Below are 14,264 nucleotides of genomic sequence, written 5' to 3'. Positions count from 1 at the left end.
TTGTAGTTTTAGAAGCGGATCTAGTTATTTCTCAGAGTGTCACCAATTTTCCTCGAAGCATCTTAATGCCCAATTTCCTCTTCCCCTCCCCTTTCTTACAAGGTACGCAATGAGACTCAAGAATTTCACAGGCTCATCTGCCACAGAAGGAGACAAGAAACTAGCAGTTTTATGGTGAGTCCCATTGTAACAATGTGGAAACAGCTAAAATCCTAGAGGACTTTAAAATTACTGAATTACTTAAGCAGCTTACACGAGATCTTTATTCTTGTTTTCCATTAAACTATTAAAGGATAACAAATGGATTTCTTCACCAGCTGACTGAACATTTATTTGTCTAATTTATACTGTTCTCAAGTTAGGATTTTAATGCTTTCGTGCATTTTTTTTCTCTATTTGCTTATGTTTCTCAATCTAACCTTGGAAGAGAGACTGCAAAATATAGATCAGCATTTGTTTTATAGTTTATAGGTTTCACTGAGCAATGGAATTAATACAATCCTTTCCTAAATACCGCAGCTACCGATGCTTATCACTCCTCTACTTGAGAATGTTTAAACTAAAGAAAGACCATGCTATGAAGTACTCCAGATCTCTGATGGAATATTTTAAGGTAATCTTTAGTCTGTTTAATTTATGCTGATACAGAATGACTTTCATCTCAGCACTGAGGGCTCATGCAACTCTCACTGCACCACATAAGCCCCACCTTTGCAATGGGAGACGTGGGCAGGATACTTGTGAGGAGCAAATGGAAATAATCCTGTGTTAAAACCTACAGCCGTGCTCTGACCAGCGTACTGATTCTGGCCTGATTCGGATCTCACTTTCCCCACTTCTGCACTTGACAACTCCCTGCAACTTTAATGGCTTTGTTCCTTGGTCAGCACCTCATCCAAAGCCCTCTGAAGTCATGAGGAGCCTTTCTGTTGACTTCATTGGGCTTAGACCCTACATTCACTGGCCTAGAATCTTCCATGGAATGTATTCCTACTTGCTTCAAACTCATTCCGTGTTGAATTTAGGCTACTGGCTCTTAGGGAAAAAACAGCCTGGCTCTGAAGGAAAATTTTGATCGTTTGTTTTACAGTAGACCATTATTTTTTAAACGTTTCTTTCTAAGAAAAGGCTTTGGGCCTGATTCTCTTTTAGAAAAAGGCCGCTTTACCTTGCTCAAGTTGTATAAAGGGAATTTAAGGTGCATGTAAATATAATTTACTCTCACTTTAAGACCCCTTGACTCTGCCAGAGCAAAGTGGATTTAGGGTAAATAAGAATCAGGCCCATATTTTGAGCAGCAGTTAAAAAATCTCAGAAGTGTTTTTCTAGAGCTTCAGATTGAATGACACAAAAGAGAGACTTCCTCTCGTGAAGGTGCTGTGCACTAGTGTAAAATTGGGTAAATGTGCACTAGAAACAGGCTTGAACTGTGTGTGAATTGTATGTTCAGGCTCTCTTTGTATTCAAAGTCTAGGAGACTCACATTTACGAAAGGAAAATGTTGACAAAATACTATTTTCCTATTGCTACGTGATGCTCTCTGTCTTTTATCTTTGCCACAAAGAAGCCATGGTTCAAAGGTTTTCAATAGGGCAGCTGGGGGAATGCAAAGCCTTTTATTAAATGGGTTGGGCCTTTAAACAGAGCTGTTGTTCAAACTGAAGTTTTGCACACTTTTCAATGTGGAAAGTGACTCACTAGGTCTTCGGGTGACCAGACAGCAAGTGTGAAAAATTGGGATGGGGTAGGGGAGTAATAGGCACCTATATAAGCAAAAGTCCCAAATATTGTGACTGTCCCTATAAAATTGGGACATCTGGTCACCCTACTAGGCCTGCAGTACAGGGACCAGGTTGGGAATTTTTCGACAAAACTTTTTTTCATCACAAAATACAGATTTATCAAAACCAAAACTGTTTGCAAGACAGGGTCAGTTTAGACAAATTTACTATTTAAAAAACAAAAAAATTTCAATAGTGTCAGAATGTCTCATGTTGATATTTTACAAAAAAAGTTCAGTTTTTCAGGTCAAAATTACTTTTTGAATTGAAATTTAAGTTAATTTATGTTTAAAAATATTTAAAAACCTAAAAAGTCAAACTCAAAATGTCATGTTTTAAAATCAACAAAACGAAATTTGAGATTTTTTTTTTCTTTTCGTCCTGATTTGGGACAAGAAAATTTTTCAAAATCTCAAAAACTCTCATGGGATGGGAAAACTGTTTTCTACTCAGCTCTAACCCACAGGGCTCTCCTGATGTTCAGGAGAGCTAATGTCAAAGTTGCTTTTTCATGGTTTGAAGATCTTCCAGATTATTTCAATGATCCCTCTTCTTTACATGTGTGGACATGCACAAAGATATAAAGTACACACACCATCTAATCCAAGCCACTCCATTCTGGGTTGACATGTTTAAGGAAATGCAAAGACCACACAAACAAACCAGTGTTTTCTGCTGGATAGTGTTATATAGTTTGGTCAATATTTTCTGAAAGCTATGATTGAAGAATGAGAAGATTAAGGTCTTATTCCTGGCTACCACTTACTCTCTTTGTGACCTTGAACCTCACATGCAAAATGAGTATGAAAGTAATCAAGTGGGTATAATAATAATAATAATTCAAACACTTCACAAAGGTGTTGTAAATCTTAATTGAATTTTCAGAATGCCTTTTGAAATATTTGCAGGAAAAGCACTATATACATTCACTATATAGAGAGGCAACTTGTTACTCGCCTTAGATAACTAAGGCCCTGATTCAACCACTCTAATGGGAATTGTTGCTGAATAAGATACTGTCCAATCTGAGTAAAGCTAGCCAAGTCTGGGCTTTACCTTTCGTTTGCTTGTGGTAGCACCCGCAATATGCTAGGTACTGTGCCAACACAAAAGAAAGAATGGGTAGGGAAGGTGTGTGTTATACACACTATAAAAGCAAGGGAATTCATTCATATCCCTACAATCAGACTCTTCCACCCCTCATGTTGTACATGTATTGCATCACATTCACCTACAATATATGAGATCCCCTAATTCCAAACGTCAAACCCCAAGCTTCCTTTGTCTGATGAAAAGTGTGCAGATCCCCCTGAAGGTGGAAAGCCTTTGAAGAGCTTACTTTGCAGAATAAATTTTAGATAAGGATAATTAAACCACTTCTTTACGAACTGCATCTGATTTTACTGGAGTTTTGGTATATCGAGTCTTTTATCAAGTGACTTTCACGCTTCTGACTGGAGCCTACTAATTATCCAACCAGCTATTTTATTATGCACCTGTAATGTTGGGCTGATATTCTGTATGCACCAGAGCTCTTACAGCTAAAACAGGAAGTGCCAGGCCTTGTAATCAATATTAATCTGCTTTAAATCTTACTGGCATCTCCTCCTGAACCAACAGAGAATTATCTCCTGTATTTACCTTTTGATTTTGTTTCTTGCAGAACTCTTCAAAAGCCTCCCAGGCCCCCTCTCCTTGGGGAGGCAATGGAAAGTGAGTATTGCCACTCAATACTTTGTCATGGAAATACACAGTTAATGCTGGGGGTGGAGGGGAGGAGAGGGATTGTTGTGTTAATCTTTCAAAGGTAAATTCAGCTCTTACATCATACTAAAACTTTACACAATTTGCTGTCATGTTCCAGTCACACAGCAGGACTGAAAAGTTCATATGGGCTGGTACCAAATTCTTTGACAATTTGATCCTTAAGTCAAATGAGGGCCATAAAAATATGTGTTAATTAGATAGCAAGTACCATGTCATTTCAAGAAGACAAAGTAAAGTTAACCACCATTGCAGTGATTTTTTTCAATGATTCGTTCAGTAATGATACACCAATGAATATTTCATTGATATATGGTAAGTGCTGTTTAAATAAAAGTGAAGGCGTAATAGTGGTGAAAATGTGAAGGCACTTAGTCAGCCAATTATCTGAATCTTTATATTAATGCTGAAACACCCTCACCTCCAGTGTAAAATCACAGTAATGTAATTATGTTCTGATGGTCAGTGAAGGTATGGTACCATTGCTACCTTACTTTAGGACATGATATATTTTGTACTTTGTGACGCAGATTCCTCTTGTTCCCTATTCAGGGCTATGCATACAAGTCCAGACAAAATTAGTAGGTTGCACTTGTCCACGTTTCATGGACCAAATGCTAGCTGGTACCTGGAGACAAGTATAACACCCCCTAAATGGGCAAACTAGGGTGCTCCAGAAGCAGCTCTGATGTGTGGATGTACCCTGGCTAAGGCCAACCAAGAGGGCACTGAGTAAACAGACCCTGAGTGAGCAGACGTAAGGGAACTTCCAGAGCTTCACAGACGTCTGAAATGAAAACAGTTCAGTCTATCTTACAGCTCTTCAGATTCTGAGCTTCTCAGAGCAGAGATCATCCTTAAATGCTTGCAAAGCACCTAGCACCTAGTAAGTGCGGCTAAAATAAATAATAATAGTTGTATGGAGACAAGGCACGATGACACAATTAACACACTTATTCCAGAAGGGACTCCACCCCCCAATATGCGGTGTATGGGACAAATTTTGCACCAGCTTCCACCCGAGTAACTCCATTGAGTGCAAACGTATTTGCAGTAATTTAGCCCACTACTTCCATTAGACTTCTCTGGGGGGACACGTAAGGAAACATATGAGTGCCATACCACATCTGGTCATTACATCTGGTCTCTTTCCAGATGTGCAAATTGTGCAGTGCAAGATGTTACAGATTTGATGCTGGAGTCACTTGATGAAATTCTCTGGCTGGTATTATGTAGGAAGTCAGATTAGATGATCATGATGGTCTCTTTTGGCTTTAAAAATCTATGATTCTGCGGTGAAGGAGAAGATTCTTGTCCAGCCTCTGAACATAATCAGCTGCCACCCAGCATGTGGCTAGCTATCGCTTCCATTTGACACCTAAACTGATTTGACTGTCTTGCAGCTATGAGTGAGTGAGTAAAAGTGCATCTGCTGTGCAATGCCGGCTTCCTTCTTTTATTCAAAGATAGGTGCTTTTATCACATAATAAGAACTAAATGTGAGGAGGCTACTGTTAAAATAGTATACACAATCTCACATACTAAAGAAATGCAGACACAATACTGCAGCCTACCCATAGCTGTGCCCTATGCCACCTAGAAATTACATCATTGGATCCTCAGAACAACAAGCAATATCACATTCCACCCTGTAACAAAGTAATATGATAGAGTTCACATGTGTTACTGCAAAAACAATGGTTCTGGGGCATGGCGTTACCGTGGCAGGAGAAATCACACATATCAGCTGATGTCAGCCAAGAAGAGGAACATAGACTGGAAGGTATCTCCTGGGTCATTAGTCCATTCCCCTGCATATAATCCCATTCTCCTATTTGGGGGCTGTTCCAGAACCTTACTCCTCTGACGGTTAGAATCCTCCTTCTAATTTCCAACCTAAATTTATCTGTGACCAGTTTATACTCAAATGTGTATGATACCTAAGCCATACAGCTCACAGTTTTGGTCCAAAGGAGGCTTTGCACGCTTTTCTTTTACTTTCAGTTTGGATGAGTTTGGAGCCCACCTGAGCTTTGATTTGATCAGTCAGTTAAGCACATTTCAGGATTCAAAGCCATGAAAACCTCAGCTTTGCTCCCTGGACGTTCAGGCCACTTCTGCTGAAAGAGTTGTGAACCTCTGCAAAGTTGGCCCAAGTTCCAGGCTGGCAATGAAACAAATTTTCCCTCGTTTCATTACAGAAATTTTCCTCACCTCAGCTGCAATAAGCATGAGGATAGAGAGATCTAATAGACTTGCCACAGTAATAATGGCACTGCACCTTCCCCTGCACAACAGGCTAGATCCAATGAACAAGGAACTTTATTTGGCTGAAGTGCATCAGCTTGTTTTAAGTAGGCTTTAGTGAAATACTCTCGGTCCCTTTGGATACTTATGATTGCTAACTGCTCCCAGACCTAATCAAGTGTAGTTCAGCTCTTCTGTACATTAAAGATGCTCTTCGGAGTATGTTTGGAGACTGAGAAATAAAACATTCATGCTGCAGGATACCCTTCAATATAACCCTTTGGCTGTGCAAATAGCTGCTAACTGCTGATGCCATGTGGGTCTCTTGCTATGGGAGAGCTATGGAGCTCAGCCAGGGGAGCCGTTGCCAATGATACTCCGGTAGGAAGATGTTTTCTTCCCTTTGGGTTAGGAAAGGTGTAGGTGCAGTATAGGTCAGACCAGTACTCAACTCTTCTGTGTTAGTCCAGGAGCTACCTGGCAGCAGCCAGTATGTGCGAGATGTGGGGTGTTCTTCACATATTCTTGCCCCCATGCATAAGTAGGCCTGATCCAGCACCTATAAAAGTCAATAGGAGGCTTTCCATAGAATATTGTGGGTGATGGCTCAGGTGGAACTAGGGTGACCAGATGTTGAGAGGAAAATATCAGGACCGCTGCAGGGGGGTGTTTTGTTTGTTTTTTTTACACTCATCCGTCCGGGAGTTCAGCGGCAATTTGGCGGAGACCTCTTCAGTCGCGGACAGTCTTCGGCAGTATTTCGGCGGGGAGTAATAAACCTTGCCATCAAAAACAGAAGCATGCGCCGCCGAAATACTGCTGAAGACCCTCCACGACTGAAGGACTCTCTGCTGAATTTCTGCCAAAGACCAGGAAACAAAATATTGGGACAAATGGCATCCCAACCGTACTCTGGTCGGGATGCGGGACAAACTCCTCACAGTTGGGACAGTCCAGTTTTTATCGGGATGTCTGGTCAGCCCAGGTGGAACAGAAGCAGTGCAGTCTTTCAGATGCTCCACAGCTGCAGCAGTGAGAGCTGCTAGTGATAGGGAAAGGGGCATGTAATCCCCCTCAGCAACATTTGGCCCCTTTCTTCCATACCGAGGGGCCCAGAAGCAATTCAGCCTCTATTTAAAGTGTTTTTATGGCAATCCAATGCATTTGTTTGGTTCCAAATGGGGGGTGGGGGAATAAAATTTGGAACCCTTAATTTTGTTCAGAAAGACCAATTTTCAAGGAGAATAGCTGTGCATGAGCATTCAGGGCTGTAAAGTCCTAAATATGTGAGATTGCAGTGGACGACCTCCATGCTGTCTGCAGCCAGCAGGTGATTCCTAATTGCTGGTGTTAGAATTAAAAGAAAATCTATATGAGAACATTAGTGCTGCACTAAGTAGGTAACTTAAAACACTGCTCTTTATAAAACAGTGTGCAGACGAACGGCTGGCAATTAGAAACAAATCTTCATAGCAAGCCTTAAAGAACCCTATAGAGATATTCATAATTGTACAGTACCCTAAGCACCTAATACTGCTCTGCAGGGTGCTTTTAAGAATTGCACTTTGCTTATTGTGGTGACTGTATTTGTAGCAAACTGTCATTGTGGTTTCCACAAAATTCTTTGATAATAATAAGCCAATATTACACATTGAGTGTTTTCTAACTGCCAATAGCAGCTTCTGGCAGCAGGTAGAAAAATCATTACAGTTATGAGCAGCAAAGAATCCTGTGGCACCTTATAGACTAACAGACGTTTTGGAGCATGAGCTTTCGTGGGTGAATACCCACTTCCTCACATGCATCTGAGGAAGTGGGTATTCACCCACGAAAGCTCATGCTCCAAAACGTCTGTTAGTCTATAAGGTGCCACAGGATTCTTTGCTGCTTTTACAGATCCAGACTAACACGGCTACCCTCTGATACAGTTATGAGATATTTCTTTCTCTAAAAGATTGCTATATTTGTCAGAGTTTGTTTTTTTTTAAATAACAGGTGCATTTGTGGGGGGAATTAAAGCCCTTTTTTAATTTCAATCAGTCCCAGTAAAGCAGATCATCACTGACCATCTCCTCTGGACTGGGTCTAGATTTGATGTTAAGGTTCCAAGTCTGCTGGGGAGAGACATGAAGCAGGGTGACCAGATGTCCTGATTTTATAGGGACAGTCCTGATGTTTGGAGCTTTGTCATACATAGATGCCTAATACCTCCCACCCCATCCTGATTTTTCACACTTGCTATCTGGTCATCCTAAAATGAAGTGATATGGGCATGAGAATAATTCTCCTTTCTTTTTTCCAGGAGCACAGAGACTCCATCCCCCATGTCTCTCAGTCCATCTCCAGTCAGTTCTGTAGGGAGCAGTACTGGCACTGCTGGGTCCTCATCAGCAGGAACTATCACCATCCCCCAGCGCATCCACCATATGGCTGCCAGCCATGTAAATATCACCAACAACGTCTTGCGGAGCTATGAGCACTGGGACATGGCTGACAAACTGACTAAGGAGAACAAAGGTGGCTTGTTCAGTTTCTTCCTTTTGCTATTTTGGTAGCTGAAATGCAGTTATTATTTTAGTTATCGTTGGGGATCATTGGGCCTCCGGAACTCAAGAGTATAAACCTCTACAGTTTGAGCAAATGGACCAGGTCCCCATGCTGGGGATAGTAGCCAACTCATATCATCTGTGTATCAAGCACAACGGGGGGCCTTGTAACACACACTCAACAGTGGGTTATAAAAGCAGCGGGCAAATAACTGAACAAAATGATGCCTGCTTCTGAGTTGGTGAATATGTTCCCCATTTCAGCCTATCACAGAGTACTGAGGCTCTTTTTGTATTGCGGTCGTCATCCAGTAAAGATTACTCAAATATAAGCTAGGATAATAAGTGAACATTAGATGTTCTCTTCGTCCACCTGTAAGCCTGATTATGACACGTTCGCTGGAAACCATGACCTTGACTTTCCCAAGATCAGTCTGTGATTCAGTTAATTTATTCAGATCAAGCATAAGTCTTTACCATGGTTGACACAGAGCAGTGCTGGCAAGCAGTTCATGGCTGGTTTACAATGACTTCAGTAAAGTAGGCGGTGGAGTGTAACTAAAGGCTAAATTTGGCTCACTAGGGACAAACCATAGATGGCCAGTACATCCCTCAGCCCGTGCCGCTTCCCGCAGCCCCCATTGGCCTGGAGCAGTGAACCGCAGCCAGTGGGAGCTGCAATTGGGCAAACCAGCAGATGCGGCAGGTAAACAAACTGGCCCGGCCCACAGGGGGCTTACCCTGGCGGGCCGCTGACCAAAGATTGCCAGTCCCTGCCATAGACCATCATTCAGGTTGAAATAAATGGCAAAGTTCCCCTGGACTTCAATAATGCAGGAACAGGGCCTAACTGGACAATGTTCTGCTCGTGATTTGCTCATCTCATTAGATCAGAATAAAATCTTATATAGGTGCCTGCAGCTCGATGTTGCTCCCATTAAAGTCAGTGGCAAATTTCCACTGACGTTAGTGGGAGCAGAGTTGGCTCTTGTAGTGTTCTACCTTGGCATGCTAACTAGAACCAGGGACAATATTAAAGTACATGTCAAGACCTCCCCACCATTTCCGGTGTTAATATACATTAATAAATTTGCTAGCAGTCCAATCATTTGGGATTTTTTTCTGTAGTTGCATTCATTTTCAAAACATGCTGAAGTAATTCCTTTTCAAATGTGCTGCAGAATTTTATCAGTGGCAATGCAGAAGGGTGTTCAGATAGGAGAATGAGATGACAATAATCGTGTAATTAGCTCTGTGTGTTGTGGAGTTGTTAAATGTTCTGCTGGATATTGAATCAAAATAGCTCGGGCATTCAGCCAGCAGACAGAAAATGTACCCAGCAAATGTTGTTATCAGTCCCGGAGCTGGATGGGGAAGAAGCCGGTGAATCTCATTCTGCATCTTTATGCCCCACTCTCTTCTTTGTTCTCATTTTGATTTATGTTCAAATGAGCCTGGTCTTACAAATGCCTTATGAGAGTAATCCCTATTCACATGAGTAGACCCATTGACTTTAGTGGGACTAGTTGCATCAGTAAAAGTTTCTCACATGAGCAAGATTTAGAGGATTGAGCCCCTAGTCTTAAATTTCTTTCCTTTTCTTTCCTTTTTTCATAGTCTGCAGTGGACACAAAGTTTGTGTTGCTGTTTAATTTCATTTTGGTATTAGAAGCCATTGAAGGGAAAAATGAAGTTTACAGCACTTCATATTTTGTCCTCTTTTGCATTTTGGGCAGAGAGACACATTTTCTAGTTAAATATTAGCTTAAAAATGCATATTTGAACACTGTTATACTATAATTTGAAATTTGGGTAGAACTAAAAGATAAATGCTAATATAAGTTTTTCTACTATAGCCACTTCATTGAAATCTACAGGTTTTCAATATATTGCATGACAATATATGAGGGGAGATAGCTCAGTGGTTTGAGCATTGGCCTGCTAGGGTTGTGAATTCAATCCTTGAGGGGGCCACTTAGGGATCTGGGGCAAAAATTGGTCCTGCTAGTGAAGGCAGTGGGGCTGGACTCAATGACCTTTCAAGGTCCCTTCCAGTTCTAAGAGATTGGTATATCTCCTATTATTATTATATTAAATGTCTTTGATGGGCAAATAAAAATATTTCAACATGAGAAATAAGTTTAATGAAAACTAGCTTCAATAGTAATAGTTATTAGTGGTTTTCATTTGTAGATCTCAAAGTTTTGTACAAAAGTCATTGTTAGAGCTGATCAAAACATGGTTGGTTGGTTGGTTTTGTTTTCCCTGCAGAAAATGTCAAATTTTTGGTGAACAGTCAAAATTTGAAATATTTCCAGCTGGAAGTGCCCCAACTGTGCTTCATGGGAGTTGTAGTTCAGGTGTCTCATATTTCCATTCTCCTCTGTGGAACAGGCTCCCTAAATGGACTACATCTTCCCCTTTTCAGTGTGAGAAATCTGATGGGAATCTGAAATTAGACTTTAAAAAAAGTTTTGACATTTAAAGAAATTATTATTTATTTGAACATACAATCATAAAGATCACTTGGTGGGAAAAAACACAGGAAGGAAGATTAAAGTACCTGCTAGTTGCCATTTCTTTACATATCTGGTGATATCCCTAAGCTTTTTTTACCTTTTACCTCCAGCCATACTGCTTTGTTCTGTGATATGTCATATCTCACCAGGTGATCAGATTGTTTGCAGAATTGTTGTAGCCATGATGGTCTCAGGGTATGAGACAGACATGGTAGATAAGGTAATATCTTTTATTGCACCAACTTCTGTTGGTGGAAGGGACAACTTTCAAACTTCACAGAGCTCTTCAAGTCTGGGGAAGAGTGAAATACAAGCTGGGACACATTGTTAAGAATAAGGAGTTAACACATGTTGTGGGAAATCATTTCAAATGAAATGGGCAATTGAGAATTAGATTGTTAAGCATAAGGGGGTCATACATGCTGTAGGACAGTGGTTCTCAACGTTGGTCCGCCGCTTGTTCAGGGAAAGCCCCTGGCTGGCCGGGCCAGTTTGTTTACCTGCCATGTCTGAAGGTTCGGCCGATTGCAGCTCCCATTGGCCATGGTTCGCCACTCCAGGCCAATGGGGGCTGCGGGAAGAGCGGCCAGCACATCCCTCAGCCCACACCACTTCCCACAGCCCCCATTGGCCTGAGATATCTTGTCAAGAATCACTCATGTATGCTAGGTCTGCAGGCTCCTGAGCTTCTGAGAACACACTAGTTTTTCATAACCACTGAGCGTGAAATAATCTTTAATTAATGTATTTCTGCACAGTTACCTGAAACAATGACTCCATTTCCTGTGTTACAGAGTTCTTTGTAGACCTGGACTCAGTCATGGGACCATTAACACAACACAGCAGTATGACCAGTTTGGTCCGTTACGTTCGACAAGGACTTCACTGGCTCCGCATGGAGGCACATTTGTTGTAGTGACTGCTGCCCTCTTCATAACATCCCCATCAGTCTACCTCTACCAGCGCACAGACGATCACTGGTGGAACTCCGCTCATTTCTGGATCTTGATTCATGTAACTTCATTTTTATTGCCTTTTTTGATATCTTATCTATTGGAAGTAGAAGTCACCATAAATGGAACTTATGACTCAAGAGCAGTATGTCTTGTACCATCTAATCATTTTTGACAATTTCTATGCCTTGCGTCTCCTGGATCCTGCTATCCTTATGTGCTTTATGGAACGGTACATTCCCTGCAGTATTGTTTTAAGTCGACACTGCCTTCAAGTGAAAATAGAAAAAGCACTTTGAGAAGATATGGATTCCTGAGAAACAGTACAAAACGTCTTAAATATATGAGGGTGTACACGAAAATTCTCTTCTGAAATAAATTAGTAGAAGTTATAGCCATTCACTCAGAATTGTCCTTTGAACCCAACCCAGCCTGTTCACTGCTTAGTTCTGGCATCGTTACCTGCAACTGTTTATCGCTAAGATTTCCTACTTTATATAGGCCTGATCTCTAAAAAAGGACTCTGGACATCTTAGAGGTAGGTAGCGTAAAATCACCAAAGGTGTTAAAAGATATAAGATTGGGAGGAATGATTAAAGAAAGATGCCACGCTACACAATGAGGTTTTGATATTCTTTTCTGTTTAATGTTGGCTTAACAGTTTAAGTGGGCAGAACAAGGCAGCTGATTAGGCAATTTCAAAATGTTAGCTTTTATAGTCTTAGCTACCATTCATGTACTCAGTCGGTGAATTTTCTTTCAGTCCTTACTGTTTGGTCTCCAGCAAATATTCCTCCATGATTTTTCTTGGCAAAACAATCTCCTCTTGCATAGCGACTCAGTGACAGCACGTCTTAACAGGAGTGCTACATTATAAACATTGATATTGTATGTGAAAGTAGGGATTCTTGATGAGATTTGCTAGTAATTTAACTGACTGCTTCTGAGGCACTTCTAACGCCCTGTGGCATTAATTTACGCCTGTTTTGTTGATTTCAAAGCTTTAGAAGCAGACACTTTTATCTTACTTTCTTGAAAACAATGAAAAATTAAAGGAAATCGCTAGATTTACCCCAAAACAACATATTTGCTTCATAATGTCCATGAATACTTCAGTCTCTCAATTCTCCAAATTAGCCGTTTTCCAAATTCCATTTTTATTTACCCACACTGTCATATTTTGACCATTCCTTTAACGCATGCATAATCATGAGACAATTCAGAGAAAATTTCAAAGCAATCTTGAATAAATGAGACCATTTCATTCACTCGTTCTTTTTTTTTTTCTTTCTAAGCTGCGCTGCTCTTGTGGCAGCCCTGCAGGAAGCAATGGTGCATGAAACAAAACAAAATGAATTTATATCAGTAATTCACAAGACTTTAAATGGCCTCATATCATTCTTGATGTAATGCCGGCACACCTTATCAAACTGTAAATTTCATTTATATAAACAAAAAAAAAACCCTCCTGGCAATGTAAATATCATTCTATGTCACATCTCAGTGAAATAACACGGCAGGTGTATTTAGTATCATCCAGACATTATTTAATTGTAATTGCCTTTTGATATATAAGCTTGTATATCCTTTAATCGGGCGAGATATTAGATTCTACTCACTGGATTGTGACCAGATAAATAGGACAAATTTGCATTTAAACGGTTCAGACTGCTAGGTTTTTAAAACAGGTCTTGCACATTTCCAATAAGGATTGTGCCCAATCCATATTTTAAGATAAACTTATCTTTTTAAACAATTGTCTATTAGCTCCTATTAATAAATACCTTTAAAAATTCTATAAATCATAATATTTTGATCCACAGCAAGGTCTTCTAAATGTAGCCAGGGTGGGATGTATGATAGGGTAGTCTATAAAGGACAGAACATGCACATCCTGGATTATTTTCACATTCCTGTTCCTACAGTAAACAACATTCCCTTATCTGTTCTTTGAGAGGTTCATTAACTATGCTTAATATATGGCGATATAACTATCTCATGGAACTGGAAGGGACCCTGAAAGGCCATTGAGTCCATTCCCCTGCCTTCAATAGCAGGACCAAGTGCTGATTTTGCCCCAGATCCTTAAGTGGCCCCCTCAAGGATTGAGCTCACAACCCTGGGTTTAGCAGGCCAATGCTCAAACCACTGAGATATCCCTCCCCCAAAAGAACTTATCATGCTGATTCTGGCCCTATTTCTCTAATGAATAAAAGCAGGATAACAAGAACCCTTCATAAATATAAAAAGAGGGTGATTTTTTCAAACATGCACCTTTTTTAACAGATGAGCGTAGGTGTTTCTGATAACTGAACTGAAGTATTGATAGGTTGGTTGTGACCTATGTTTTCCATTCTCTTTGTAAGGCCTCTCCTAGTGGATTGACTATCTATTCCGCCTAATTAAGAACATTGTTCTCCCTTATTATTTTAACATAGACTGAAATCCTAGACT

The 14,264-nt window shown here is 40.5% G+C and overlaps 1 protein-coding gene across 2 annotated transcripts in view; it reads left to right on the top strand.

Moving 5' to 3' along the window:
- The window catches only part of AFF2 (AF4/FMR2 family member 2), a 402,517-nt gene extending 388,644 nt beyond the window's left edge, over window positions 1–13,873 (top strand). For both annotated transcript variants that reach the window (XM_030576098.1, XM_030576097.1), the window contains exons 17-21: window positions 103–174; window positions 520–613; window positions 3,445–3,494; window positions 8,095–8,309; window positions 11,652–13,873. In XM_030576098.1, coding sequence (XP_030431958.1) covers window positions 103–174; window positions 520–613; window positions 3,445–3,494; window positions 8,095–8,309; window positions 11,652–11,773 — 553 coding nt within the window. In that variant the 3' untranslated portion in view covers window positions 11,774–13,873. The remainder of the gene's footprint in view (window positions 1–102; window positions 175–519; window positions 614–3,444; window positions 3,495–8,094; window positions 8,310–11,651) is intronic.
- The last annotated feature ends 391 nt before the right edge of the window (window positions 13,874–14,264 follow it).

Source organism: Gopherus evgoodei, chromosome 9 (assembly GCF_007399415.2).
Source record: "Gopherus evgoodei ecotype Sinaloan lineage chromosome 9, rGopEvg1_v1.p, whole genome shotgun sequence".
Lineage (NCBI taxonomy): Eukaryota > Metazoa > Chordata > Testudines > Testudinidae > Gopherus > Gopherus evgoodei.
This window is presented reverse-complemented; position numbering and strand designations above follow the sequence as displayed.